Genomic DNA, 27,089 nt, shown 5'->3' with positions numbered 1-27,089 from the left:
TTAGGAGAAAACAATCAGAAAGTGCAAATAACTCACCAAACGAAAAGGGTACACTTACATCTAATCTTACGTTAATTACAAAACTTACGTCTTCAACATTATAACAGCCAAGATGATTATCGGTATCTGCTTCGACTCCACTGAGAGCGCGTAACTTAATATCATCACATTATCAACAACCTCATTTTTATGTTTAACAACTTCAAAATCAACTTTATTAATATGTGTATTAAGGTCTAAAATGATGTCCCCTTTAATTTCTGGATCTTCACTATGTTTATCAGTCAGTTGTATGTGTTCAATGTCTTCTGGATCTTTATTATCACTTGTTGTGTGTGTTCAGTAGAGATGTTTTATCTTTAACAACTTCAAAATCAACTTTATTTATATGTGTATTAAGGTCTAAAATGATGTCACCTTTAATTTCTGGATCTTCACTATGTTTATCAGTCAGTTGTATGTGTTCAGTAGAGATGTGAGGTGGCGCGTCCACAGTGGCGACAGTTGCTGTAACTATGAACAATCCTGCTCCTCCCACTCCACGCTCGCCCACTGTGGAAGCTCCGTCTCGTATTCCCAACCTGGTCCCTGTTATACAAAATTTATAGTTACAAATGTTTCTAATTCTAAGGTTTGTTTGCTAAAAAAAATATATTGAAATTATATTAATTGTGCGTTAGCTATTTCTTTAATTTCAGTAGCAGATAGCAATTTTATTGTCAATTTTTGGCAATCAGTCCAGTGTTTTAAAACAAATAGAACGAAACGAGTTTTAGTAACTAGAAGTTGTTTAAATAATCAATAATTTGTTTAAAAACTCTTAAATAATCTATAATTTTATTTAGTCTGTGAAATTATTATTACTAATTTCTCTTTCTTATCTTCAAAATTAATGTATAGCAATGCGACACAGGTAAAAAAAATCTGCCCTAATTACGTAATAACATACCTTATACTTCCAAGCGTGTAGATACATGATTAGGTCCCTCGGCCTGGGGTCCCTGTATCTCACTCGGCACTCGTAGCAGTGCGGGTCCACTGCGGGCTCCGCGGACCCCGGGGCCACTGTGGACCCCGCGGACCCTGGGGTCCCAGCGGGCCCCACTTGAATCGCGGCGCTACAGCCGGTTTGCGTGGCTACTGTGACTTTCTCCGACTGGATGATTGAAAGTAAATTATATGAAAATAATAATAAATATTGCAGGCAATGTTTCATGAAGAAAAATGTAAAAACAATTATTTGAAAAAAGTCATATCGAATAGAAATGGCTGAACACTTGAACAAAGACAAATGCAATCTTTAAGACTACGTTTGCGTGTATTAAATAATAACAAAATATGTATCAGCTAAATTTATTAAATACTCGTAATGTTGGCAAGATTTAATATAACATTCACAAGTTGTATAGATGAAAGTAGATTTCAAATGAAGTGAATATTTAATCACATCAAAATAATATGAAATAAAATAATATCAAACAATTTTACGACCGATTAAAAACATTAACAAAGAATATCCAAACTACTAAATAAAAGACTGATAAAATATGTACCAGTGACATAAAATATAAGACTTATAGATACCTTAGCATCATTGGAGTCCTCGTTGCTGTTAGGCGAGGCGGCGGGCGAGTGCGCGCACGCGTCCGCCTCCGCACCGCTCGACGGACTTGCTAGCGTCGCTACAGTAATACACACATTATTCAAATAAATACAAATATAAGGTTTTCATCATTCAATTGATAAGTCATACTGTAGTGACAGTCAATGAATAAAGAGAAAACTTAAAATAGAAGTAGTAGCAATATTTATGTATAATGGTACCAGAAACATTAATAAATATATACTTTCTATATTTTGATCGTTTTAAGAACTTAGGTTATTATTGTTGAACATTGTAAATAAATTGAATACGATATGGATATTTTATACATAAGCATATTTAGAATAATTATTTTTGAATGAATACATTCAATAACAGGATTTTTACTAGATCAAATACATACGCCATTAATTAATAATAATGATTCATAAAAAACTTACGTGTCATAACAGTAGCTGGCGTCAAACCGGGCGCTGGAGACTCTAATCTCGGAGATGACTCTCGTGACGCTGGTCCCGTGTCACATTCGTCTTCACCAACTGTAACAATATGATTAATGATAAAAATCATGCAAAAATCACAAAATATATTTAAAAAATATGGTTGATATTGAAATATAAATAATAAAAAGAGTATTAAGATGGATTGAAAATGCTCTCAGATACTATGTTCTATTGTATTGTGCATCTGCTTAAATGTGGTATACTATTTTAGTTCACAAAAAGGTGAATAATGTTTGTACTGAGAGTTACATCACTATTAGTCTCTTTCAACACCTTATTCGAGAAAAACTCATCGATCATAAAAATTATTGACTTCATACATTTCTACATTAACATATTTGTTTGTCCTACTCTACACCATTTGATGCCCATCATCATAATATCATCTATCTCACCCTTATCATCAGCAGCCGGTTTCGAGAACAGCATATCATCATCCCCCGCGTCCACTCCAAGCCAATTCTCAGCATTGTGTATCGCGATCAGGTCTCTAACCAGCTCCTCATCAGATTTTCCACCCGTGTCTCCACCCTTGCCTCGCAGTGGACCGAATACGGGGTGGTTGTAGAGGGGATCGTTTACTACGGGATAACCTGTACAATTCGAGATGTTAGAACATTTTGTAAATCTATAAACTCAAACATTTATTTATTCAATTAGACTCCTCATAAAAGCTTTTTTGAATCATCATAACATTTTTTATTTACCACCGATTCGGAAAGCAGTATCTATGGAGAAGGACCGGCAAGAAACTCATAGTTGCTGTAGTTATAGTTGTGTAATGCAAAGGATACGTATTTGTAAGTTTCATGTGACTATTTTGAAATATTATTTGTGCAGCTATAATAATAAATCTATAATGTACGTGGTATGGTAGGTATAAGTGTATTTAATAAAATTTTTAATTAACTTTAGATATTTAACAATTATTGTAAACTAGCTGCTCCGCGCGGTTTCACCCCCGTGGCTCCACTCCTGTTGCCCGTAGCGTGATGAAATATAGCCTATAACCTTCCTCGATAAATGGGCTATCTAACACCGAAAGAATTTTTCAAATCGGATCAGTAGTTCTCGAGATTAGTGCATTCAAACAAACAAACAAACAAACAAACAAACTCTTCAGCTTTATAAAATTAGTATAGATATACTTACTATGGAAATAATAGATATTCGGACGGTATATACGGACATACTTGATGTCAACAGAGTATGTAACTTAATTCTTAATTAAATCGTGGAGAAATAGTTATTAATGTTTAAATTGAAAATGTTTAATAGAGATCATATAAATTTGAGACGACCTAACAAAATAGCTGATACGTGAGTTCATTTAGGTCTAAGTATTTCGCAGAGAGAAATTCCTAAAGTAAACCTTAAATAGATAAATAGTGGATGTCAAAAGATAACGTAAATGTGTTTCTAATTGCGTTTACCTTGGATTTGAATAAATTTAAAAGGCAAAGGCTGTGTTTTTTCCATGTATTTAGATAAATGAAATAGTTAACTCACGTATTTGTAAAGACCGCATATTTTTAGAACGAGCAACGTTCTGTCATTAATCCGAATATAATTCGTGGAGCATTCGTTCAAAACAACACGGGGAATTGCCTAAAATTTCACGAGCCACTCATTTTCATAATACGGAACTAGCGAAAACAGGTATTGTTGAATTAAAAAAACATCGAGCGAGACGAGTGGTGGACCCATTGTGTGGAGTAGTGGTTAAAATTAAAAAATAAATTTTAACAAGCGCTGGAAATGAAAATTGGCAACACGAAAGTAGAAACTTTTCGCCAACTCCATGATTGCATGCGAAAAGAGTTTTTTTTAGTGGATATGATTTTGCAACGTTGCGGTTAGTTTGCCAGAAGTTTTAGAGGCTTATGTTAAAAATAACCTTGGAATCCTTGGCAAAGGGGATTACTCTAGTCTCCCTGAGCGTAATATCAAAGTAAGTGGATTGCTTATACACTGCTAACGGCGTATAAAGGGAACAGTTTATTATGTTTTATTAAAGAATATTACGGCCACATTATTTTTAATATTGACCTATAAATGCTTTATGGGTTTTTAAAAACGTATATAGTTTTATTTTTTTGGGCAAAGGTTTGTTATCGTAATTCGTAAAGAATTAAAAAGATTTTCTTTGTATTTGAGTGATGGAATTTTTTTGTGCAAATAGAGATGTGCACTTTATTGTACGTAAATATAACTGTTGAGTGTACTAAGCTACAAAATTGTCCAATAAAATTTTTACTTTAGTTCTTGCAATAAAACTTACCTAAATACTGCAAGTGTACTCTGATCTGATGCATCCTTCCAGTCTTCGGCTTACACAGTACAACACTGGTGTTCGTACGAGTGTTGTAGCCGAGCCGCTTGAACACGGTAGAACAGTCCTTGCCCTTGGGGGACACCTTGCAGACCCCAATCTTGTAGCTGACTACTTCTATAGGCTCCGTGCACTCGATCTCCTCACTGCTGATTTGGGTATCATTAGGATTGAGTTGGAGGTGGTTGCTATGGCAACGTCTATTGAATAATTCTGATATTGCTGAGCCGAGCATTTTTCGTAGTCAAAATATTATCGATAATGTCCTCATTAAAATCTTATTCAAAATCAAATAAAAAAAAATATTCGCGAGGAGCATCGAAGCGTCACATGCGAAAGGTAGCACGCTGTGCTTTTGAATGTTATTTTAATGAGGACAAAGGATCGAATCCGATCAAATTTGGTACATAAATGGATTTACATAAAGGGTGCTTGAAATGTTTTCATAGCGCGCGAGAGGACCTTTGTTCGGAAGCTAGTAAAATACAAATACTGATTTTTTATCAGATAAGGGTTTATTTTGGAAGTTTTGATTAGTCTAATAAAATTAGTGCTTGCGTCTTTACTCATAAAAAAGAATAAGTAAAAATTTTTCAACAAAATATTGTGAAAACCATTTATTATTTGTTTTCAACTAGACTGTTTTTCATTGTGAGTTCCAGACATTTCGCTAAAAAATTGTTAGCTCATTTTTTCATCGGTCGGAGCGTTTTAGAAATCAATATCGGACTAAATTCCCGGGGAGCTACAAGCTTGAAATTCTAATGTCAAATAGTATTGGATGATGACAATGCAAGAAAAATGAAAATACCCGTTGAAACTGTTTTAGAATGAAATTAAAAATAAATTCTGATAGTTTACAAGTTCTATCACTTTCTATATAATTACCTATAGTATAAAGTTTTTGTCTCTCTCTTTTGTTTCTTTTTCCATATTATTGTGTTGTAACTTGTAATAGGCGAAATTTCGTGAGCACAAATATTTTGTTCATTGTGACTAATTAACACAGAAACTGCTGACCAGAACTGAATGTAATATGACCTAGATAGATTCTAAATCTAATGTAAATAGGTTCTAGATAGTTCTAGAGATAATACCTATTTTTTATCGCCGTACCACGCGACTATGAGTTGAAGCATTTAAAAGAAACGATTGAACATATCATTACAAATAGACACATCTACAATTACGAAGCGCACAAGAGCCACGCAATCAACACGGTTCATTGCTAATCGATTAGATGCCGCAAATGAATATCTTAGCGCAATTAACATTCATGTTAAGACAATGTGTAATCACTTAATGGGACGACTGTGTAATTAGATAAATTGTGTTTTCAGATGTGAGTATAAACTAGCTGGCAAATTGTTACTGGTGTTCTGATTACAATTGACTAGATGCGTAATAAGGTAACAGGGATATTTAAATATATGGATAATATAATGAAGGTAATAAAAAAGGAGGATGGTAAAGTTTAATATGAAAAGATAGGTTTATTAAACCATGTAACAAAAGAAAATTGGATTGATTGACAGTTAACGTGAAGTTAGAATTAATAAGATATTATTTATTGTATGGAACAAAACTTGCTACAACTTCTATGGGAAGCGTGATTTATAATAGTTAGTAAAGTAGTATTTACTTTACAATAGGAAGGTATGCTCGAATTGCATAACTGTGCTTATTTAAGCATCGCGTGAAAGCCTATTGAAATTTCTAATTACCCGTCCGTAGCTCAAAACACATTACTCCCAACGTCTCAAATTTCCTCGCGATATACCACAAACTAATCTGTCACGCGAATCCCTCCAACCGCAAGCGTTAAATATCTCCAGTACAATTAATATTAGGGCGTGTCACGGCGAGACAATATGTAATCACGTAATGGTCACGCATTAAATCTTACGTGACAGCGTCGGACAGCGGCAAAGCCCTCAAATTATATCCTGTCCACATTGTATACCACATTGTAACCATTGAAGTGGTGCCAAACGGTCACGCGAAATAGGGATGGGACATTCTATAGGTAGGTAAGTTTATGAATGTCTTGATAAAGGAGTCTTCTACAAAGAATTACAAATAATATTACGCTAAAGGAAATCCCAAAATTATCTAAGCTGGATAAAGTTTACTGAAACCCTATGCTTCTATTCAAACGAAAGCACTTATAATTCTGATGCTAGAATAGAAAAGTGAAAAGACAATTTTTTTTGCTTAAAGGTTAAATATAGGGTTAACCTAAATAATAAATAATAACAAAGATTAGAAACAAAATAAATACTTACTCAGGGAATTCCCCATCTACCCTGCAAACGTATTCCTTCTGCACTTGTCGGTTCCTGATCTGGTGTTCCATCTGTCTCGCCTTCTTTGGACTTCTCCCGAATAACAGGAGACCTGATAAAGTGATTTAAACCATGTCATGCAGAATTCAGAAAAATACTGTAGTATTGGTATCTACCTACCTTACCAAGTCTAGGAAAGACATTGCAACAAAAGTATTGCATAGATAGTACAGCCTATAATATGCTCTCGCATTGATAATTTGTTTTATATATTAAAAAAAAAACTTAACATATTTTGTAAATATGTTGTGTAAAATGACAACAAGTTTAACAATTAATATTTATTTGCACAAGGACACTTTCACAGTTCAATGAAGTTCACGAAATAGATAAAGTTTAAAAAATTAATTGGCTGCAGGACTTATGAACATTTGGAATAAATATAATTTAGAATTCAATCGAAAACTAATACATTTAAATTAGTTTCGGCGCTATTTCGTTAGGGTTTTTATCGTTCAATATTCAATTGCTGTTTACAAATCAATGAGCTTAAATGAAAATCAGACTTTCAAAGACCACGTTTATTGTATTAAGAGTTGAGAGAAATTTAAAATTCATCTCGCAAATTTAATATTAAAAGCATCCTAATTCAACTAGTAAAGAATCTTGAAAAGTCGCGACCTCAACTTGAAATACTTGATAAAGTAAACCCCTTTCACAAACGTAAACATTTCAAAGTAGCTGAAAATAACATTGATATTTAAGCGGACAAAAATAGAACGTTAGGCAAAGATTTCCTAAGCCGTTCGTCCATTACCAGGGTACTGAGAGATCAACTCACTCAAAGGCTTTTAAAGGATCATAGCGAACCCACCGTGAATACTAACAGATGAAGAGTTCACATTTAAAAGGGAAATCGCGAGTGTTAGAAATCATTTTTACGAGATAAGTATCTATACTTTTGAAGCGTGTAAATTTCTAGCGAATTATCTTGATCGCTTTATCTTATATAGTTTCTTTGATATAATTTATTGTTTTATGCTATATTCGATTTTTGATACGATAATATCGATTATATAATAATATATAGGCTCTATCATCCATCATCCTTCAACAAAAGCCACAATTAATTTCTGAATATAACTAATTTACATAAATATTTCTCTACTGGTTGTATTCTAATACTTATTGTCCTACATGCACATACTATGGAGCTTACTTTTTTACATAGTATATTTTACCCACACCTATTAGTCTATCAGTATATTATTGTCCCTATTCTTGTCCCTATCAGTCTTATTACAATTAACTTCGTCCGCATGCAAATCAATATTTATGTAAGATCTTTTCAATTAATTAAACCAACATACTTTCAATCTTTATTGCATACTATATTTCACTCACATAATTCAACTAACCAAGCAAACTTCAGTTCTATATCACCACTAACATTAGCTGTATATATTTACCTGACGTCAACCTGTCCAGTCTATGAATGGTCCTCAGGTTCTTCAAGTTGTACTCCTTGGCAAGTATGAACACCACCGTGTTGTGACGGTATCGGCCGCATGGATGCACCTGTGTGTTCAATTGTTATTTATTTGTTAGAATTTGCGTTGTGTGCGTGTGATGTGTTAAGATGTACCATTTGATAGGTGAATTTAGACGGTTTTTATGTCCCTGCTTTGAAATAATTAACTAGATCACAAAATTATGAATTATTTTTAAGTAATAGGAATCATTTCGTATTATTAAAATGTGACTAATTGTAGGAATTATAGTGAATTTTCGGTTTAAATATTTTTAGAAAATAACGACAGTAGTTCGATTTAAATATAAAAAGTCATTTTCTATGATTTCGCATCTAAAATTCTAATCTAATAAAGAATGATAATAAACTCTTAGAGAAACATCTAATTCTCACAGCACACAACGCTACCAACCAAAATACTTAACTTAGGAAATAAAATTAAAATCAGTGTCATTTTTAAATAAATTTTTAATAATTAAACAGTGCGAGTTAACACAAGCTAGTGACGTGTAAGCGAAGCACTAAAAGCTGGGGTTATACGAAATATTCTTATTTCAGTTAGTTGCGAGTTTCGATGTAAAACATAAATTTCTCTCCAGCAGTTTGTTCGACAAAAACTTTAATGTTCTTTACGTGATTGTTATGATAAAATGTCAAGAAGTAGAGCTTTATGCTCCGTTGCTATAATGATTCTTCTTGCTTACGGATCGTTGAATTTTGACGTCACTTTCTTAGAATGAATAAGTCAACGGTTCGTAAGGAAAACGTTTGTAAGAAGGGTGTGAAATTAATTCAGGGTGTCCAGTGCTATATAAAACTGCTAACAAATATGGTGTCCTGAAAATAGACAAAACGATAGAACTATATCTATTGATATAAATTTACGAGTTCTTTTTGAAAAAGTAAATAAAAATTGCGTGTGGAGAGAAAATTATGTTAAAGCAATACAAACCTGTAAAAAATAAACATTTCGATATCCACTTGTAGGTGGTATTACCGTCTCAGCTATTGACCGAACTCCTCAATGAAAGTGTTACATATTGAAACAATCGTGTCATTCAGGTAAAAACGTAGTTTAACGCAAATAATATGTAACACTTGTTGACAATCTCATGGGCCCGTACACCCAAACCTACCTAGTAAGTACCGACATTTCTTTTGGCGCGAACCGCACGGTCTTTTTTTCTTCAAAATACTTCAAAAGACGCAAAGGAGTTTGCACTCAAAGAGCATGCAAAGAACATGCTAGCCTCTCCGAGGGCTGGTACAAGCGACTCACCGGTAGCGAGCACGGCTTATCTAGGACGAGGAGGTCCTCATCGGCGTATATGATGCGCAAGGGACAAGCTAGCACTGGCGTCTCGTGCCTGGCCCATCACAAAATAACAGTGGTCAGAGCCAAAACACATCTGGACGACACGACATTTTGTCGTGACCCGATATCGTGTGACGACCAAATGTCGTGTCGACAATTTCTCTGTTTTATTCGCGAGAGATGTGTTTTACCCCTTATTTGTTATTGATTATTGCGTCACACATCTCTGACATTTATTTACATTGCTATTTAACATTTGACAATAAATACGTTAGAACAAGAAGTAGGTAGGTACTACTGATGTATAAGTATATGCCAAAATTGTCGTTTCGCATAGCGTTTTGTGTTTTATATTATATATGTGTAAGTGTCTACAATAATGGTGATATTCGTGCCAAACTTCATACAACTCTTGAATAATTCAAAGTGCATACATGAATGTGCATTGCACTAAATACCTACATGAATATGATGAGTTGAGAAATCGTTTACTTTGCACTCTTCGTTCAAAGAGAGGCCTTTTTATGTGTATTTCGAAAATAGTATAGCTAACAAAGTTATTTTATTATTTCAATTTTAAAATGTTGCCTGTATAGTAAATTTTAAGGAATTGCTTTTAAAATAATTTTTAGTTGAGTATTTTGTGTGCTTTTGCTGAAATTTGGAAAAAGAATAAATATTTTTGAACAAAAGATCATGAACGGAACGGAAATAGTGGAAACTAAAGGTTAAAACGTTAATTGTGTGGAAAAAGTAAATAAAGGTAAATTCGTTGTTTATTTAAGCAGGTTGAGATAGTGCAAAGTAGGAAATAAAAACATAACTCCAATCTATTGTCAATCATGAAGGTAATTAAGGATATTATTTATTATACGCAAAGGTGCAGAATATTGTAACGAATTACTAATCAGTAAAAGAACCAATTCTAAAATTAAATAACAATTTGGAATTTATTCATCCAATTCATAAAATGTATTTCAATAATTACAGAATTCGTTTTATTGTTCAATTACCGAAGTCAGGTCAAGGTGCCTTAAACAATTTGAGGGTTTAAAATGTATTTTTATTGCATATAATCTTCATATTATACCAGATTTACGACATTTTCATGAAGTTGTTTTAACATGTAAATTATACATATTACGTAGACATAAATTAGTACAAATTGGTGATGTACACCTTAATTAAATTACACATAATTGAATTGCAATACACGATTATATCCGTTTTCGTATGTAGTCACGCACACATGCAGAGGTGTGGCGTACAAGTGTAATCCACAGAGAAGCCCTATGTGTTCATCACATAAAGGTGTTAGTTCTGATTTATTGAGCGCATTTTAAAGTAGGACGTGAGTAATTTTTAACGGTACTAAATCGCGGTTTATTACCTAAACGTAAACTGAATAAAAAGTTTATAGAAAATTACTTGAGATATAAAAACCGCAATCTCGTTACGAAAATGTGTCAATAACATTTGTATAGTATAATAATTTACTTTAAAATTGAATTACTAATGTAATTGAGAGATTTTTAATGAGCTATATATTTATCCACAAGCAGCGATTTTTAAATCCGATGTTATACGTTGTAAATAAAAATTATGTTAAGTTTCTTTAAATTTTCATATAAAGTTGCATTATACAATTAAAATTAATCACCGTCGCTTTAGAAAAATAGTTAGTTTAACTTTGAATTGAGTTTCAATTTGTAAATTCACCGTGGAGACAAAAAATGTTCAAAATAAAACTCCTAGTCTTTTTTAGTACAGATTTGATATCTTTATGAATTTGTTTAACATAGTATTTGGTACAAAGCTTTGTTCTATTCACAATATGCGAAAGGAATGCTTTATTACACTTACAATAGATATTCCAATCTCGAGTAATAACAATAATAATTACCGATCAATATACCTCATATATCACAATAAGCTTCCCCGAAATACATATTAACAATAATATCAATAGGTTTGGTTCTCTAGAATCACTGAGAAGTGAGAACAATCTCTCATTAATATACGTACTGATATTGGAACCTTCTAGAATATTTAACACACCTTATGTATATTAATTTTATAAGACTTTATATTGGAAACATTTTATTATGCAACTAGCTTTCCGCCCGCGGCTTCGCCCGCTTTGTCTTAATAAATATATAATAGTATATACTAAAACCTTCCTCTTGAATTACTCTATATAATAAAAAAAACCGCATCAAAATTCGTTGCGTAGTTTTAAAGATTTAAGCATACATAGGGACATAGGGACAGAGAAAGCGACTTTGTTTTATAATTTATACTATGTAGTGATGTGTTTTCATATAATAATGAGGTATCCATATTTTTCTTTGCCATCAATATTAACCGTCGGAGTCAATGAATTGTTTGAACACAATTATTTTCTGATGAATTAATTATTTAAAATCTCGAATAGTTAAATCAAAATAGATTTATTTTTCAATGATTGGCTTCGGATTGATTATTGTTCCCACCTCTCTTTATCAAGCTACTCCATTACGACAAAAGTATTGAAAAAGCTCAGTAGGTATCTAATTGAGAAACTGCATCGAAATAATCGTTAGACGCTCTTTAATAATATCATAACAATATTAACATAACTGTAACAAAATAAAAAAACATCACAAATTCTATCGTTCCATTTCATACACAACGCACCACGGAATGTCCGACAAAAACTACCCAATACGATTCGTCCATTGTATTGTAAACATACAGTGTACAATCTCTTGATTAATAACTCAGCCACCACCGCATTAGTTACGACTGCGGCCCGTCGCAAATAAAAATCGCACAAATGAACGCGTAATAATAAACAACTGAGACATCTACATGACTTGACTTCTTTGCTTTTTAGGGTTCCGTAATCAAATGTCAAAACGGAAACAAAATAAAAACGGAACTGAGACTTCACTGCCTGTCTGTCCGTCCGTCTGTAATTTCCAGGCTGTGTCTTATATGAACTGTGAGACTATCACTCAAAATTTTCAGAGATGACATATTTCTGTTGCCGCTATATCAACAAATAATAAAAAACTAGGTTGAGCAATGGTTAGCACGGTCATAAATTAGGTGACGAAACGACACACGCGGCAGCGTGTCAAGCCAAGTTCAAACAAAAGACGACTCAGCGCCGTGTATATACATATTTGATTTACAATTGCTCATTAAAATGTTTGTACGGAACCCTAAACGTCGCGAGTCCGACTCCTACTATACCGATTTTTACATCATTATGCGTTTGTTGATTACACTAATTTATTTGATGCCCGCGGCGACCGATAAGCAAATCGAAAGCACCAATATTGTCCGCAACTTATTATTTTCGCCCGAGGGAATATATTTTATTTCACAGCAATATAGAGCATCGCGCAATGTCTTCTTTATAAAAGAATGTTCGTTTTTTAATTATTAATTTGCTACGGATCATTGGCGCATTTCTCATTTTGATTATCGCATTAGTTGCATATCTTTATTGTGAATAACGTCGGACGATTTGTTTTGTATGAAATGGCTAATGTAAAATTGTACATTTTTAGATATTGATCAATCTACTGTGATAAAAATAGCGTTACTAATCTTTATTGTAGCACACTTTCTTGGACACAAATTCATTTATCTCGTAAGTGGTCATATCAAAAAAGATTTCAAATAAAATTTATCATCAGAAAAAGTGTATTTAGGTGTTATTTGTAAGAGCTGTGCATTACAGGTAGTATTACGATATTACAATAGACAACGTTCTCCATTATATTCAACGAATCACATATTGAATATTTATCTATAGCTTTCGTTGATATCAAAGTATAGCACATTTTATCGAGCCCTTGTTACAACTCACATACCTACTATCAGCATGAACTCAGACTACAATAAAGCTGTACTAAAACTCGATACGAAGTGACATGACGGTATTATTAAAGGCACTCCATCACGGAATATTTCTTGTTAAACTCAAGGGACCGTTTTACATCCCGTCAAAGGACTTTGTAGCGAAAGCGGATTTTAACCGCAACTTATGCTTTGAACGCAATTCATGCTCGGTAATGTTCAAATAATTTGTATAATGACCCTTTTTGTAAGTTTGACGCGACAGAAATGCTATCGAAGTTTCGAGAATATGAAATCACGGTGCGACTTTTACACGGTATTTTGTGTCGCCTTGCCTATAGAATTATGAAACACGATCATTAAAATCAATGTTTTAAAATACAACGTTATCCTTTAAATAATTTTAATTGTTTCTATAAAAAAACTGTCTCGTTCACCTTAAAGGAATATGTTTAAACATGGATACTACGAGCTTCGCAAACGATAATGCCTTTATTTACAAAACAATAAAAGCCGAACAACATAGACTAACTACGTACTCACCTCTGCTTTACCATCACCATATACCAACAAATATACCAACCTTGGAACTTAAACTAGCGCATGCAAAGGATAATGAAGACTATGAAAAGAAGCATACAAATATGGCCGTCTCATTTGCCACTTACGGGAATAGAGGCTGGTTTGTTGACAACCACTATGTCCTCGTCGATATGAACGAGGGTGATCGGTTGGCTGGTCACAGGAACTTCGTGCCTGCAACGATACACACGTCAGGCAAGGCTGAGCGGAGCCGGGGTACCAAACTCGTATAAGACTCTGAGCTGTTAGATATAGATGGGCAAGATTCGGAAGATATTTGATTATCTAATCATAAAGATATATTAATTGTAAGTAATAAGGTAGGTGAACAAGTTGGACAGTGTTGTGATTAATTTGAATTATACGCTAAATGTACTGTTTTATTACTTACCTAGGTTTCGTTAATAATTTAAGAAATAATTCACAAAAGTAAGAAATAAATGAAAAATTTTAAACACATTCAGTGACAAACATTAAAGTCTAAAATTAACAGTGTTAAATGAAAAACTTTAAAGTGGCTCAGAGTCCTCCGTACTTTTGCAGTGAAGAGATAAGATAAAACCAGACATAAACACAGCTAAAGACATGGGCGCAGTCATAGGATGTCAACAAAAATAAACATCTCATGATGACTTGTTTGCTTGCCCAAGCATAGTGCACTCACATGCTAATCCAGTGCTTTTAATGTCCATACTGTATATTGACAAAATATTTACAGATAATCGAACTGACCGAAATAATGGTGGTAATTCAACTTATAAATTCTTTCAGGCAAGGTTAGTAAACGTTCTACGTTCCAAATCCACCGGTCCATCGTTCCCGTGTGAGTAAAGAGAGAGAAGTTAAGGATGGAGTAGCAGAGGATCTGTTCACGGAGCTATAAGACAAGTGTCATGTTCGTTCATGTTTTGATCTCAGTGTAGTGCCAGATGACGTACTATATATCGTAAGCTATCTACAGATTTTGGCATCGCTATCATTAAGGATGATTTTGAAATAGATTAAGTACCTATGGACGACGTTAGCGAGTAGGTCGTTGTGTTTGAGCCTATAGTCTGGGTCGACTCTTTCGTAGTTGACCGTGAGGGTGCCAGCTCTGATGCACCTTTCGTACTCGGCGGCGGGGTGCGCCCTGAACTCTCGGGCGAACACATCTAGAATCTTCTCGCCGACCCATCTCCCTTTCGTGAAAGTGGTGAATGTGAAGTAGTAGGGGTACACTTTCCTGAGTCCTGCAATTTTAGGATTTTACACTCAGATTTGCGATGCGTTACGCTCGTGGTGGTTCAAAGTTTAAATACATACAATCAATAATATTTTGATCTCTGCAATGTATAAATGAATATAAAATATATAATGATAAGAAAGTTGTCCTTAAAACTAAATAATAACAATATAATGATGCATGACACAAAAATGTATAACAATATTGAAATTTTTGCCGCATTGATGGCTCGTTAGCACAAAAACTTTCCAAGGCTGCAATTTAACTATACCTGTTAAACTACAGCAATGCAGTAAGATGATTCGCCTCAAGATTGATTAGGCCTCCATTTAGTGGTAGTGGGTTTCAAGAAATTGAAAAATCCCGCCTCGTTAACATGACTCCGCAAGAATTATAATCCAATTTGTTACTTTTTGTTAAGTGTACTATATTTTATTGGATGCCTATTGTGTTCTGGGTTATGTAAATTGAACGTATTCAAATTAATGCACCTTGAAGGTTATTGCTATAAATAGTTTTATACAAAGGTCAACCTATGAGTAGTATGTCGGTTCTATCAATACCTTCAGAAACTGTAGTTCCTTGATTTACGTTCTTTCATTTAATATGTTTACTACCAGGACGACAGCGTAAACTAGCAAACTAAAGAAGTGCATTTAGAAAATGTAAAGTTCGTGAAAACCAAACACTATGTAATGCTGTCTGCCATTCGCAGGTGGATCTGGCATCCGTCCAAAGGTAAGGACCATATTTTACGCTTAATTCGCTTTTACATTTCTGATTCTACGCTTTATGTGTAGAACAAGGTGCATCGTAAATTAAACGATATTAGATGACATTGCTTTAATATTACAATACTAGCTAGTGAAATATACAGCTGCTCTACATTTTTGATCTATTCTATATAATAGAAATGAATCGGCTAAAATTACTGGATTAAAAGGCAAGATCTGTTGAAAATCTAATTGAATTGTTTTTACTCCTAACTAAACCAATATAGTAGAGAGGCAAACTAAATAAAAAATATTGAAAAAAGTATAAGCAAGAAAGAAGCTTTTTTATACAAGCTTTCAAATCTGTTATTTATACATTCCAAATATTATTTCATGTGTTTTTGGATACGTGGTTGGTCTTTCTACACTATTACATGATTTGGTCTTAATTTATGATTTCTTCGGAAAAAATGAGCATGTATTAACAAACATATTTAAATAATTCTTAGGAATAAAATTTTACATAATATAATTTAGTAAAATTCCTTACCGTTCTCAATGTAGTACGAAGTTTCGTTGTACCTGTCGTCCGTGAATCCCGGTCTTTTGGCTTTTAGCGCCTTTGTCTCTAGCTTAGCCTGTAACAAATGACAAATATAAGAACTTATTTATATAAGAAACTAGCCGTCCGCCCCGGCTTCGCCCGTGGTACCTACATGTTTAAACTATCCTATCTCTCAAGTTGGATCGAACTGCACATGGTGTGCGAATTTTATTATAATCGGTTAAGTGGTTTAGGAGTCCATTGAGGACAAACATTGTGACATGAGATTTATATATATTAAGATGATAAAAAATAGCGTCCATATTTATAACACTCCTCCTATATTCACATTTTATCTGGATATAAATATGTGTGTATAACAATTTAATGATAATTATACATCGCTTATTTCAGCTTTCACCCTCAGAAAAAATACAGTACATAACCTGTAATGTAACAACATGTCCATACAAACATCGCACATAATATTCATAAAGAAAAAAACCTATAAAATCAACAACAAAGCTTTAATTCAAAAGTATCATCTGCTGTATTATCACAAGGAAAAACATCTGCCAAGCGCGTACGAGATTTTTAATGGAAGGTTCCGTACATTTTCGTGCTAAAATAATTGATGGGTTCAGTGCTAAAATAAGGAGTTGATTTTGGACATAGTCTTAAGCTATTATGATAAGGACTATATTATTTTATAAGGATCCTTAGTAACTTGCTGAATTCCGTCTACTTTATGACTACTAGATAAAATTCCGTTTGAAACTTGGTTGTTCGTCTACAAAAGTGAAACGCACGAGTTACTTTTTACCGACGTGCAATTCATATGGTAATTATTATTAAATATTAAGCTATGATAACTTGCTATTAATATGATAATTTTTATGAAGCTTTACACTATTAAGTACACATATCTAGTATCTACATACATAAAACATCCTTCTAAAATAACACTCAATTGTACAAAGCACAAACAATTCCATTTTCACACGCGTCCCGAACTCCAAAAGGGGAAAGTATAGAATATTGAATCGACGTTACATCGGCCGTATTGTCGAGAAAACGCGTATAAAAACTTCGCTGGAGCGAGATGAGAAAAGTTTTAAAAACGACACAATCTACGCGTTGTTATGTGCTTATTACTCATTGTGATGTAAGGTTTGACGCGTGCGGTTAAAATGTTTGTTTATATTTATCGGGTAAAGCGCGTGACACACGGTGAAGATACTATAATATTTTATCTTAAGATACTGTTATATCTTCTTATATATAAAATTCTCGTGTCACAATGTTAGTCTGCATACTCCTCCGAAACGGGTGGACCGATTCTCATGAAATTTTCTGTGCATATCGGGTAAGTCTGAGAATCGGCCAACATCTATTTTTCATATGTAGGTACCACGGGCGAAGCCGGGGCGGACCGCTAGTTTTATATAACAGTATCTTAAGGTATCCGGTATCAGCGTTCGGACCATCATTTTTCTTTTTGTCATTGCGTACTAAGACCCCTGTAGAACCGCCATCCTGTTACAAATGACGCGAAATTTTGTGGGTCATTTGTAACAGGATGGCGGTTCTACAGGAGTCTTAGTACGCAATGACAAAAAGAAAAATGATGGTCCGAACGCTGATACCGGATGCGTTAAGATACTGTAATATAAAATATAACAGTATCTTAAGATAAAATATTATAGTATCTTCACCGTGTGTCACGCGCTTAACGGTGCATTTAGATCAAACGAGCGAATGCTCATTCTAACCCCACTATTTCATTACTTTAAGTGTAAACAGGCGTAGAGCATTCTTTCGTTGTTCTTAGAGCGTTCGAAAAAATTATATGCAATGTTCTAATACTGAATAGGTATGAGTTTTCGTTTACACTAAAAGATCACGAAAGAATGCTCCAGCTCTATGTTCGTTAGATGTAAATGCACCATAAGAATTAATCTTTTCGGTTGGGGGACAGCTTTAAGTGAAATTGTGTGTTATGTACGATTGTATGAGGGGTGTTTTTTGTAAATTGTACGAAAAGGTGCATTGTCTTAAATGTCGTTTGTTTAAATCACGGCCCTTTTCATTGTGAATAATTATTTTTTTTTGCAAATAGTTGGTTGGTACAAATGCTCATAAAATAAAAATAAAAAAATACTCAAATATTTTGTCTGATAGGTACCTACACCATGTATCTTGTGTGTAGGTGTTTATTATTATATATTTCTAATATACATGTGTGAATAAATTTCTTATTTGTTCGGTTTCAAATTTCAATATAATACTACAGGCTTCACCTAGTTTCATAAGACCTAGTGTTTGAACGGCAAAATGTATCATGTAACAACACAGATTTTAAATACCTATTAATTTTTTGAAATACTTCATCTCTTAGATTACAAAATAAAATACAGATGGAGCATGTCAATCATTCATCGACCTTGTCAAAGAAAATACGAAATCAAAAACGAATACGTTCCTCCGCTAGTGCTATAGCGATTCTAGTGTCATGCAATACGTCAAAAGGGGTTTGATATTTTAGTAAAAAAATGCTGTCTTGTGATATTAAAACGCTGTAAAACTTGTTCCCGAAAACAAACAAAAAGATAAAACATCGTTTTACAGATTTTCTGTAGATTATTTGGCTTATTTAATTTTGTATACAAATAATAATTTTACAAATACGAAGGAATTCAAAACTTCAACGTATGCTGCCAGTATTTTGAAAATGAATTTGCCATTTTTAGGGGTAAAATGGTTAAAAGATATTCGGGGTAGTGCTGTTGGATTTTTCGATCGTGAATGTGATTATTTGTATAGTGCAATAAAAGTTCATGGTCATTATTAGATTATTTTAAAAAGCATTATACATTTTTTTGTTACTTTTATAAAAAGCGTCGTTTTCGCTTGCGATTTAATTCATGTGAACACATGATGGATAATATGATGAAAATAAAATGTCCAGCATTCTCGACTAAAAACTACCGCTATTCGCATTCATATGTTTTGAAAAATAAAAACTTTTTTTAATGTAATTTATTTAATAAATTTAATGTAATTTATTTAATAAATTTAATGTAATTTATTTAATAAAAATTGAATAAAATTATTTTGTCCATGTATAGATAACTTTAGTAGATACTAGCTAGATAGGTGATAAAATAATTTTTACAATATTATAAAACAATATCAAAAACCCGAATTTATATTAAAATAAAAATTAAAACATGACTGCTAATAATTTATGTAGCCTACGTCACTACCACCACAGCTACCTTCATAATTCAGATGATTGCAATGACACCTCACAAGTCACAACTCAAAATCGATCCAACAGTTTATACTGCAGGGCGTGTCAAAGAAATATTATACATACATACCTACACTCGAAAAACATAACCCTCTTTCTTCCGTAGTCGGGTAAAAATTTGGGAAATTTTTCATTATCTGGTAACATAACACGCACACAGAAGCACCGTGTACGTACAGTGCAACGGCGAAATGACAGCACACATAGCTTTATGGAAATGACGATAAATTATTCGGTTTAGTTCGGCAACGCTCCATCTGTCTTTTATTTTGTAATCTAAGCTTCATCTATACTAGACAAAGGCCTTGTCATCGCCTTGTCATCGCCATCTAACATCAAAAACATCAAAGAAACACGCCAGTAAAACATAGCTAGATAAAATTCCAAGGGCACATAGGTACAAATCCTTACAAATACCTTCCACCCGAATTCTTATTCCCCTACATCAAACTCAAACTCAAACTCAAACATTTATTTATTCAATTAGACTACTTTTAGTAGCACTTTCGAATCGTCATTACATAAGTATTTTTAACATTTACCACCGATTCGGAAAGCAGTATCTATGGAGAAGAACCGGCAAGAAACTCCATAGTTGCTCTTTTAAAATCATATTGTCAATATTACATAATCTGTAACTTAAATCTAACTACATAATATATCATAATATGCCAAAGAACTGTCCTGTGGTTCTTACGCGACAACCCTCCATGGATTTTCATCTTCCATATATTCCTTAATGCTATAATAGGCTCTCTGAACTAATATATTTTTTACATAAGTTTTAAATTTAGCACTACCAAACTCTTTAATATTATGAGGAATTCTATTGTAAAAGCGTATGCCTTGACCCATAAATGAATTTTTAACTTTAGCTAATCGGAAAAATGGCATTTCAATTCTATTTCTGTTCCTTGTGCCATAACAGTGTCTATCTCCTACTCTTGTGTGTACGTCGGCATTTTTGTGTACATGCAAAATATTATTAAATATATACTGTGATGGTACAGTAAGGATACCAGTATTCTTAAAGAGATCTCTTAGTGAGTCCCGAGCACGTAAATTATATATAGAGCGAATGGCTCTTTTCTGTAAGATAAATATAGTTTCTATATCTGCTGCCCTGCCCCATAGTAGAATTCCATAGGACATAATACTATGAAAGTAGCTGAAATAAACCAATCTAGCTGTATCTTCATCGGTGAGATGCCTTACCTTTCGGACTGCATATGCTGCTGAACTGAGCTTACCTGCAGCGGTGTTGACATGGGCTCCCCACTGTAGTTTCTCGTCCAATGTTAACCCAAGAAATACAGTCGATTCTGTAGGGTGTAATACCTCCCCGTTCAAGGTAATATTTCTGCTCAACTTTTTAACGTTAGGTAGTAAAAATTCAACACAAGTTGTTTTTTTGGCATTTAATAATAAATTATTAGCAGTAAACCAGTCGGATATGTGTAAAAGAGTACTGTTCACTTCGTCAACATTTGGGTCATGCCTATCCACATTGAATATTAATGAGGTATCATCTGCAAACATAACTATTTCACACCTATCCTGTAAATAATAAGGTAGATCATTGATATATACCAAGAACAAGAAGGGTCCTAAAATAGATCCTTGTGGAACACCAATGTTAATTGACGCACCGCTAGAACGTTCTCCATTAACAACTACAGTTTGTATCCTATCATGCAGGTATGAGGCTATGAGGTTCTGAGCTTGTCCTTTAATCCCATAGTGATTAAGTTTACGCAATAATGTACAATGTTCAACGCAGTCAAATGCCTTGGAGAGGTCACAAAATATCCCCAAAGCATTTTTTGAGTTTTCCCATGCCTTATATATATGTGTTAGTAGTGCAACTCCAGCATCTGTGGTTGAGCGCCCCTTTGTGAAACCAAACTGTTTGGTGTGCAGCAAATTATTAGAAGCAAAGTGACTAGTCAATTGGTTTAATATTAACTTTTCGAATACCTTACTTAATGTTGGTAAAATCGAGATAGGTCTATAGTTGTTACAGTCTTCTTGATCGCCTTTCTTAAATAGAGGTATAACTTTACTAAGCTTTAGTAAATTAGGAAATGTACCATAGTCACAACACTTATTAAATATGAAAGCTAAATTGTTTGCAATATTTTCTATTATATTATTAACTAAATTTACGGACATTCCCCAAAGATCACAAGTGTTTTTTAAATTAAGTGTCTTAAATGCTGTAACAATATCATTAGCAGTTACGTGACGCAATTGAAATAATGTACTGCACCCCGCAACATGGTCCCTCAAAAAGGTCTCTGCAAGTACTGAAGACGAGTTTAAATTATTAGTAATGCTAGCAGGGACACTACTAAAGAAATCTTCAAAAGCAAGCGCAACATCAGCATTTTTGTCAATAACCATGCCATTATGTACAAGTTTTATGGTATTACTTGATTTGCTTTTACCCATTTCACCATTAATAATAGACCAAACTGTTTTAACTTTATTATCCGAGTCGCGTATTTTATCTCTGATATACAAACGCTTCGCAGTAAAACAAACAATTTTAAAAGTTTTTGAGTAATTTCTAACATATCTAAGAAAAGATGGGTCTTTATTATATTGCTTCATACCATATAACTCATAAAGAACGATCCTACACCTATGTATGCTAGGTGTCGCCCATTTACTAAATGGTAAATCCTTGGTAATATTTAAAGATTTAACTTTAAATATTTTTTCAAATTCATTATGAACTAAATTAAAAAGATTTTTAAACATTTCACAAGGATTATTATGACAGGATTGATCATTCAGTACGGGCAGGTTTTTATTAATATTATCTCTAAATTTATTAATGCCTTTTTTAGTTATAGGCCTAACATTAATTCTTTTAAATTCAGGTAAGCAATCCCATTCAAAAACTACTTTCTGGCCACAGTGATCCGAAGTGAGTGTATTGAGAATATTTTTCTCTAAACAGATGCAGTCGCAGTATATATTATCAATACAGGTTGCAGAAGTAGGTGTAATTCGTGTGGGTTCATTAAAAAGTTTATACAGATTAAATGACTGAAACAAATTAACAATTCGTGTTGCCGTTTGTGTTTGTAAAAGTATATCAATATTAAAATCACCACATACTATAACTTTTTTTTTACTCCTACTTAAACGCTTTAATATTTCTTCCATGACTGTCTCAAACATATTATAGTCACTGGAAGGGGGTCTATAAACGCAAACAATAATGTAACGCTCCAGTTCAACACAGGACAGTTCAATGGTCCGTTCTACAGAAAGACTAACAATGTCAGTTCGTTCTTTGCATTTTACACTATTATGTACAAAAATAAGAGAACCTCCATGAATAGCATATGTCCTGAAGTATATACTTTTTAATTTATAATTATCAATATTTATTAACAACTGACATCTTCAAAGCTCTATTCAAATGAGAGCAGAATACGTCTCGTAAATTTAAGAAACTCCGCGTTTGATAATGAAAATAAAGTGACCCCGAAATGGTTGAATGGGAACGACGTAATTTAATTGAATCACTTTTTTGACGCTTTCTCGTATAATTTGCGGGGTTAAAGCGCTATTTGTGAACAGTTTATAGGTTTTAAATGCTACCAAAATAAATGGTGGGCATTAACAGTGCGACTTTGTAATTATAATGTGTCTATATAATTATTAGACTACAGGCCCATGTTGAAAAAATTATGGGTCATTTGAACCACCAGGTGACCTATCTAGAACGATATAAGAGTATAAAATCACTTGTAAGCTGAGTGATGAGAATTCGAAAGTACAGGTAGAGATTTTTTCACCTTGTCTCCATGATTTTTGTACGGCGTTGCGGAATAATGGATTAAAAGCAGTGTAGAAATAGTATGACACAAATTTACCCCGGCCAAATTCACTGTATAGACGCGTCTCAAACGGTATGTACTGCGAAATTAAATTCACTGCAGTTAGCAGAAAATTAACATTATCCAATAAATAATCAACTAAAACAATCGCCCCTCGTCATTTTAACAATTCTGTTTATACCCAGTCATTATAAGATAATAGTTTATTACGAAACATAAGGTATGCGAGTACAATTCGATGTATTGGCTGCCAACCAAAAGAATCACTTTTGGCATCTTGCCGCTGAATGTGAGGCGAAAGTTTGACATGTCTACCCGTGCCGGCTTAGGGCTGCCAACCGAGAAAACAATATTTTATCGGATAACTGGTCTATATATTAAATTGTAGAACGACAGAACTATAATACAAAAATAACTGAAGAAATCGGTTAAAGAATGAAAACTAAATATTTTGTAGTATACGATGATAAACCTTTAAAATGTTTAAAAAGGTAGGTACGTTTAATACGCTATACATTTAATATTTTTATTTTTTATATCTTTAATGTTTTTACAAATTATTTATTAATATGCCAACCCTACGTCTCATTCAGAAAGATTTACGATACAAATAAAGTCGGAGCAAGTTAAAAAGTAATCAATAAGAACAAAGGAATCAGAAGTGAGACCTGGAATAGAAAATATTGCTATCATTTCTTACGAATAATTTCAAAATACAATTATTTTTAGTTTTATTAAAGTTCTTTATAATATTAACGATCACATCTTCAGTCTTGGCCAGCTACTGGGCAATGTGATAATTTTCCTGATGAAAATTCGACCTAGATTTAAAACAAATTTAATTCTTTAAAACCTAGGATTTTCATTTAAAAGCCTATTTTAAAACGGCATTTCGTATTTAAAACAGTACCCATAGATGTTTCATGTTAATAATCCCTTACTCTTAATTAAATCTCAAACGTATCTAACATTAGAGTCCTTTAAAGTCCCTCCTACACTTTTTCTTTGCTATTTAAATTTCGACCCAATCCCTATCCACTTAAAGTTTATTTACGATCGGACAATACAATGTGGCGTGACAGAAACTATTGAGGAGTACGCAGTGTTGTTAATGGCTCGTAATATTCGCGCCAATAAAGAATCGAATCTAAAATGAGACACTAATAGTTGCGTGTTTTTGCAAATGTTATGTCTATAGACATTTATATATAAATTCATACATCGTCTCTAGCTATTGTCATGCAAGACTATTCTAATTCTGTTATTTTATTTTTTATTTCTCATACTTTTTGAACAGCGGTTGTTTTGCTAACGCTACTTTATTACTCAACATAATTTCCGTACTTACAATAATACTATGGAGCTGGAAAATTCTCAAGTGCATTAAAATGTTGTGAAGTCGCAACCAAATTGGTACTTGAAGCAATTTCGTATTTTTACAAAGCTTTAGAGCTGCTCAGAATAAATTTATTGAAAAATAACATTTGAAAATGAGAAAGGGTTGCTAATGTACTAGTTACTTTGCAACCGTAAAAGTAAGTATATTCCTTATAAATAATTTACAACGAAAACAAAATTCTTGGTTCCTTACTTCACCACTTGCTGTATTTGTTATTTCAAGTCATTATCTACGTATGCCTTTCAGTAAAATTTATTTTATGGTAAAGAAAAAGGAGGAAACGAAACTTCACAGTTTTATAAATAGTTTGTCATGTATTTATTTACTATTTACTTATATATTATGCTAGCAAATTTCCAAGACCGATCACGACTACTCATGTAATTTTTCAATGGCCATACATTTTTATAGCATTTTCAATGTAATTTTTGCCGACCGTACATCGCATTTCGAATCGCTCCACTATTCGCACGGTGAGTACCGACAGAACGTCTCCATTACACTCGTTTATGCGGTATCGGCTTATCGCGGCCCACACGCTCTGCGCAATGAATGCATAAGCAATCGGCTTTATCATCATCTTTAGTGGAATAGCACACGATAGCATGCTATGGGCAGTGGTTACTAGTTTAATTCACAGGTTCAATGTTGAATAAAAGTATTGTTATATTACTTACAATTTTCTACTTTTACGACACAAAGGATCATCGCATACATTTTATATACAAATATGGATAAAATCTTTATTGAGCTTTTTCAACTAATGTGTTCAACAGTTCGATCGTTGAGATAATCTTTCGATCTTCTTGTACAAGTAAAAAGATTATTTATTTCAATCATATCATCGACCACCGAGTCTATATAGTTCTCAATACGCGACATCATATGGCACAAAAGATGTCCTACCACCTATAGCAATATCTACCAGAAATATGTTCTTATAATTGCCTACACAGCTAAATCTATGTCATACTATAACTATAATAAAAACGAAAAAAGCCTTACCTTCTTCAAGTCCTTATTAATGTCAGTGTCATCGGCTTTCCGCTTCTCGCAGGAGAGAATACAATTCTTGCCATTGTCCTTTTCGCCCTGTAACAAAGAAATGTACGTGATTAGATCCAGGAAATCGTTCCAGTTAGTTGTACCGTGGTTAATCGTCGGCATCGATTGCTTGTTTTGCTTGCTTGTTACATAACGGCGATATTATTTATAAGTACAGAGGGAGCAATGTAATTGAACATGTGTAAATCGCTCAACGTTGACAATGTATGGTTTTTGCTTTTTTGACTTATTTTGGTAGTTTGTTAATAACATACTAGGAAAAAAGCTCTATTTAAGTATGAAAATATGTTCCCTTACAGTGTGTATTCCATCCTTTTATAGGAAGTTAGGTTATATTATAGGATCTTGCTAGAAAGACAAGATATAACAACGTTTCATTCAACACACTTTCCTAAGAGTATATTTATTCCCAAAATACAAACCTACAATACACTAAGCTCACGTTTGCATAAAAATACCGTACAAATTTAACATTCTGGATACGCTGCAAATAACATTGTACAAAGGAGCCATAAAACTCGCGGAAAATATAGAAAAATAACGCGAACATCCAGCACTAGACCAGTGATCTGTTGGGATTTCCACCGTGTACCGTAATACAATTTCTCGGGAACTTTTATTCTTATAAGATTTGACTGGAAAGCATTACATTTTACTCCAGATCTAGTAACTTGACTCAAGAGAGTTTCTTGATAAATAACTCTATATATTTAGGAGTTGGATACGAATTTTGTATTAATGTCATGTCTGTGTTACTAATGGTATAAATGAAAATACCACTACTAATGTACTAATGGTTTATATTCCTTGTAAACAATGATAAAATTATGGTTTATTTCGGAACTCAATACAAATAAGACTGCGTATGAATGTACGGATATTTGTTTGTTTCTCCGCAGCTCATAACGTTAACAAATTGGTATAATTATCCTTAGGTATATACTTCTACAAAAGCAGTTTTTAAATGTAGATAAGG

General features: G+C 33.3%; 1 protein-coding gene across 4 annotated transcripts in view; it reads right to left on the bottom strand.

Moving 5' to 3' along the window:
• Nucleotides 1-358: 358 nt before the first annotated feature.
• LOC149910686 (pseudouridylate synthase RPUSD2-like) overlaps nucleotides 359-27,089 on the bottom strand; it is a 335,797-nt gene continuing 309,066 nt past the window's right edge. For 3 of the 4 annotated variants that reach the window (XM_090115981.1, XM_090115993.1, XM_090115989.1), the window contains 12 exons: nucleotides 26,054-26,140; nucleotides 16,489-16,576; nucleotides 15,010-15,232; nucleotides 14,087-14,174; nucleotides 8,193-8,301; nucleotides 6,724-6,835; nucleotides 4,388-4,587; nucleotides 2,502-2,699; nucleotides 2,044-2,142; nucleotides 1,585-1,682; nucleotides 950-1,156; nucleotides 359-588 (listed from right to left, as the gene is read on the bottom strand). In XM_090115981.1, the coding sequence (XP_089972107.1) occupies nucleotides 514-588; nucleotides 950-1,156; nucleotides 1,585-1,682; nucleotides 2,044-2,142; nucleotides 2,502-2,699; nucleotides 4,388-4,587; nucleotides 6,724-6,835; nucleotides 8,193-8,301; nucleotides 14,087-14,174; nucleotides 15,010-15,232; nucleotides 16,489-16,576; nucleotides 26,054-26,140 (1,584 nt within the window). In that variant the 3' untranslated portion in view covers nucleotides 359-513. The remainder of the gene's footprint in view (nucleotides 589-949; nucleotides 1,157-1,584; nucleotides 1,683-2,043; nucleotides 2,143-2,501; nucleotides 2,700-4,387; nucleotides 4,588-6,723; nucleotides 6,836-8,192; nucleotides 8,302-14,086; nucleotides 14,175-15,009; nucleotides 15,233-16,488; nucleotides 16,577-26,053; nucleotides 26,141-27,089) is intronic. The other variant, XM_090115988.1, reaches the window with a different exon arrangement.

This window comes from Colias eurytheme, chromosome 2 (assembly GCF_061535395.1).
Source record: "Colias eurytheme isolate Ceu_HAF_F1 chromosome 2, ilColEury1 Martin Lab GWU primary, whole genome shotgun sequence".
Taxonomy (NCBI): Eukaryota; Metazoa; Arthropoda; class Insecta; order Lepidoptera; family Pieridae; genus Colias; species Colias eurytheme.
Note: the sequence above shows the minus strand (reverse complement) of the source record. Positions and strands in the feature narration are given on the sequence as shown.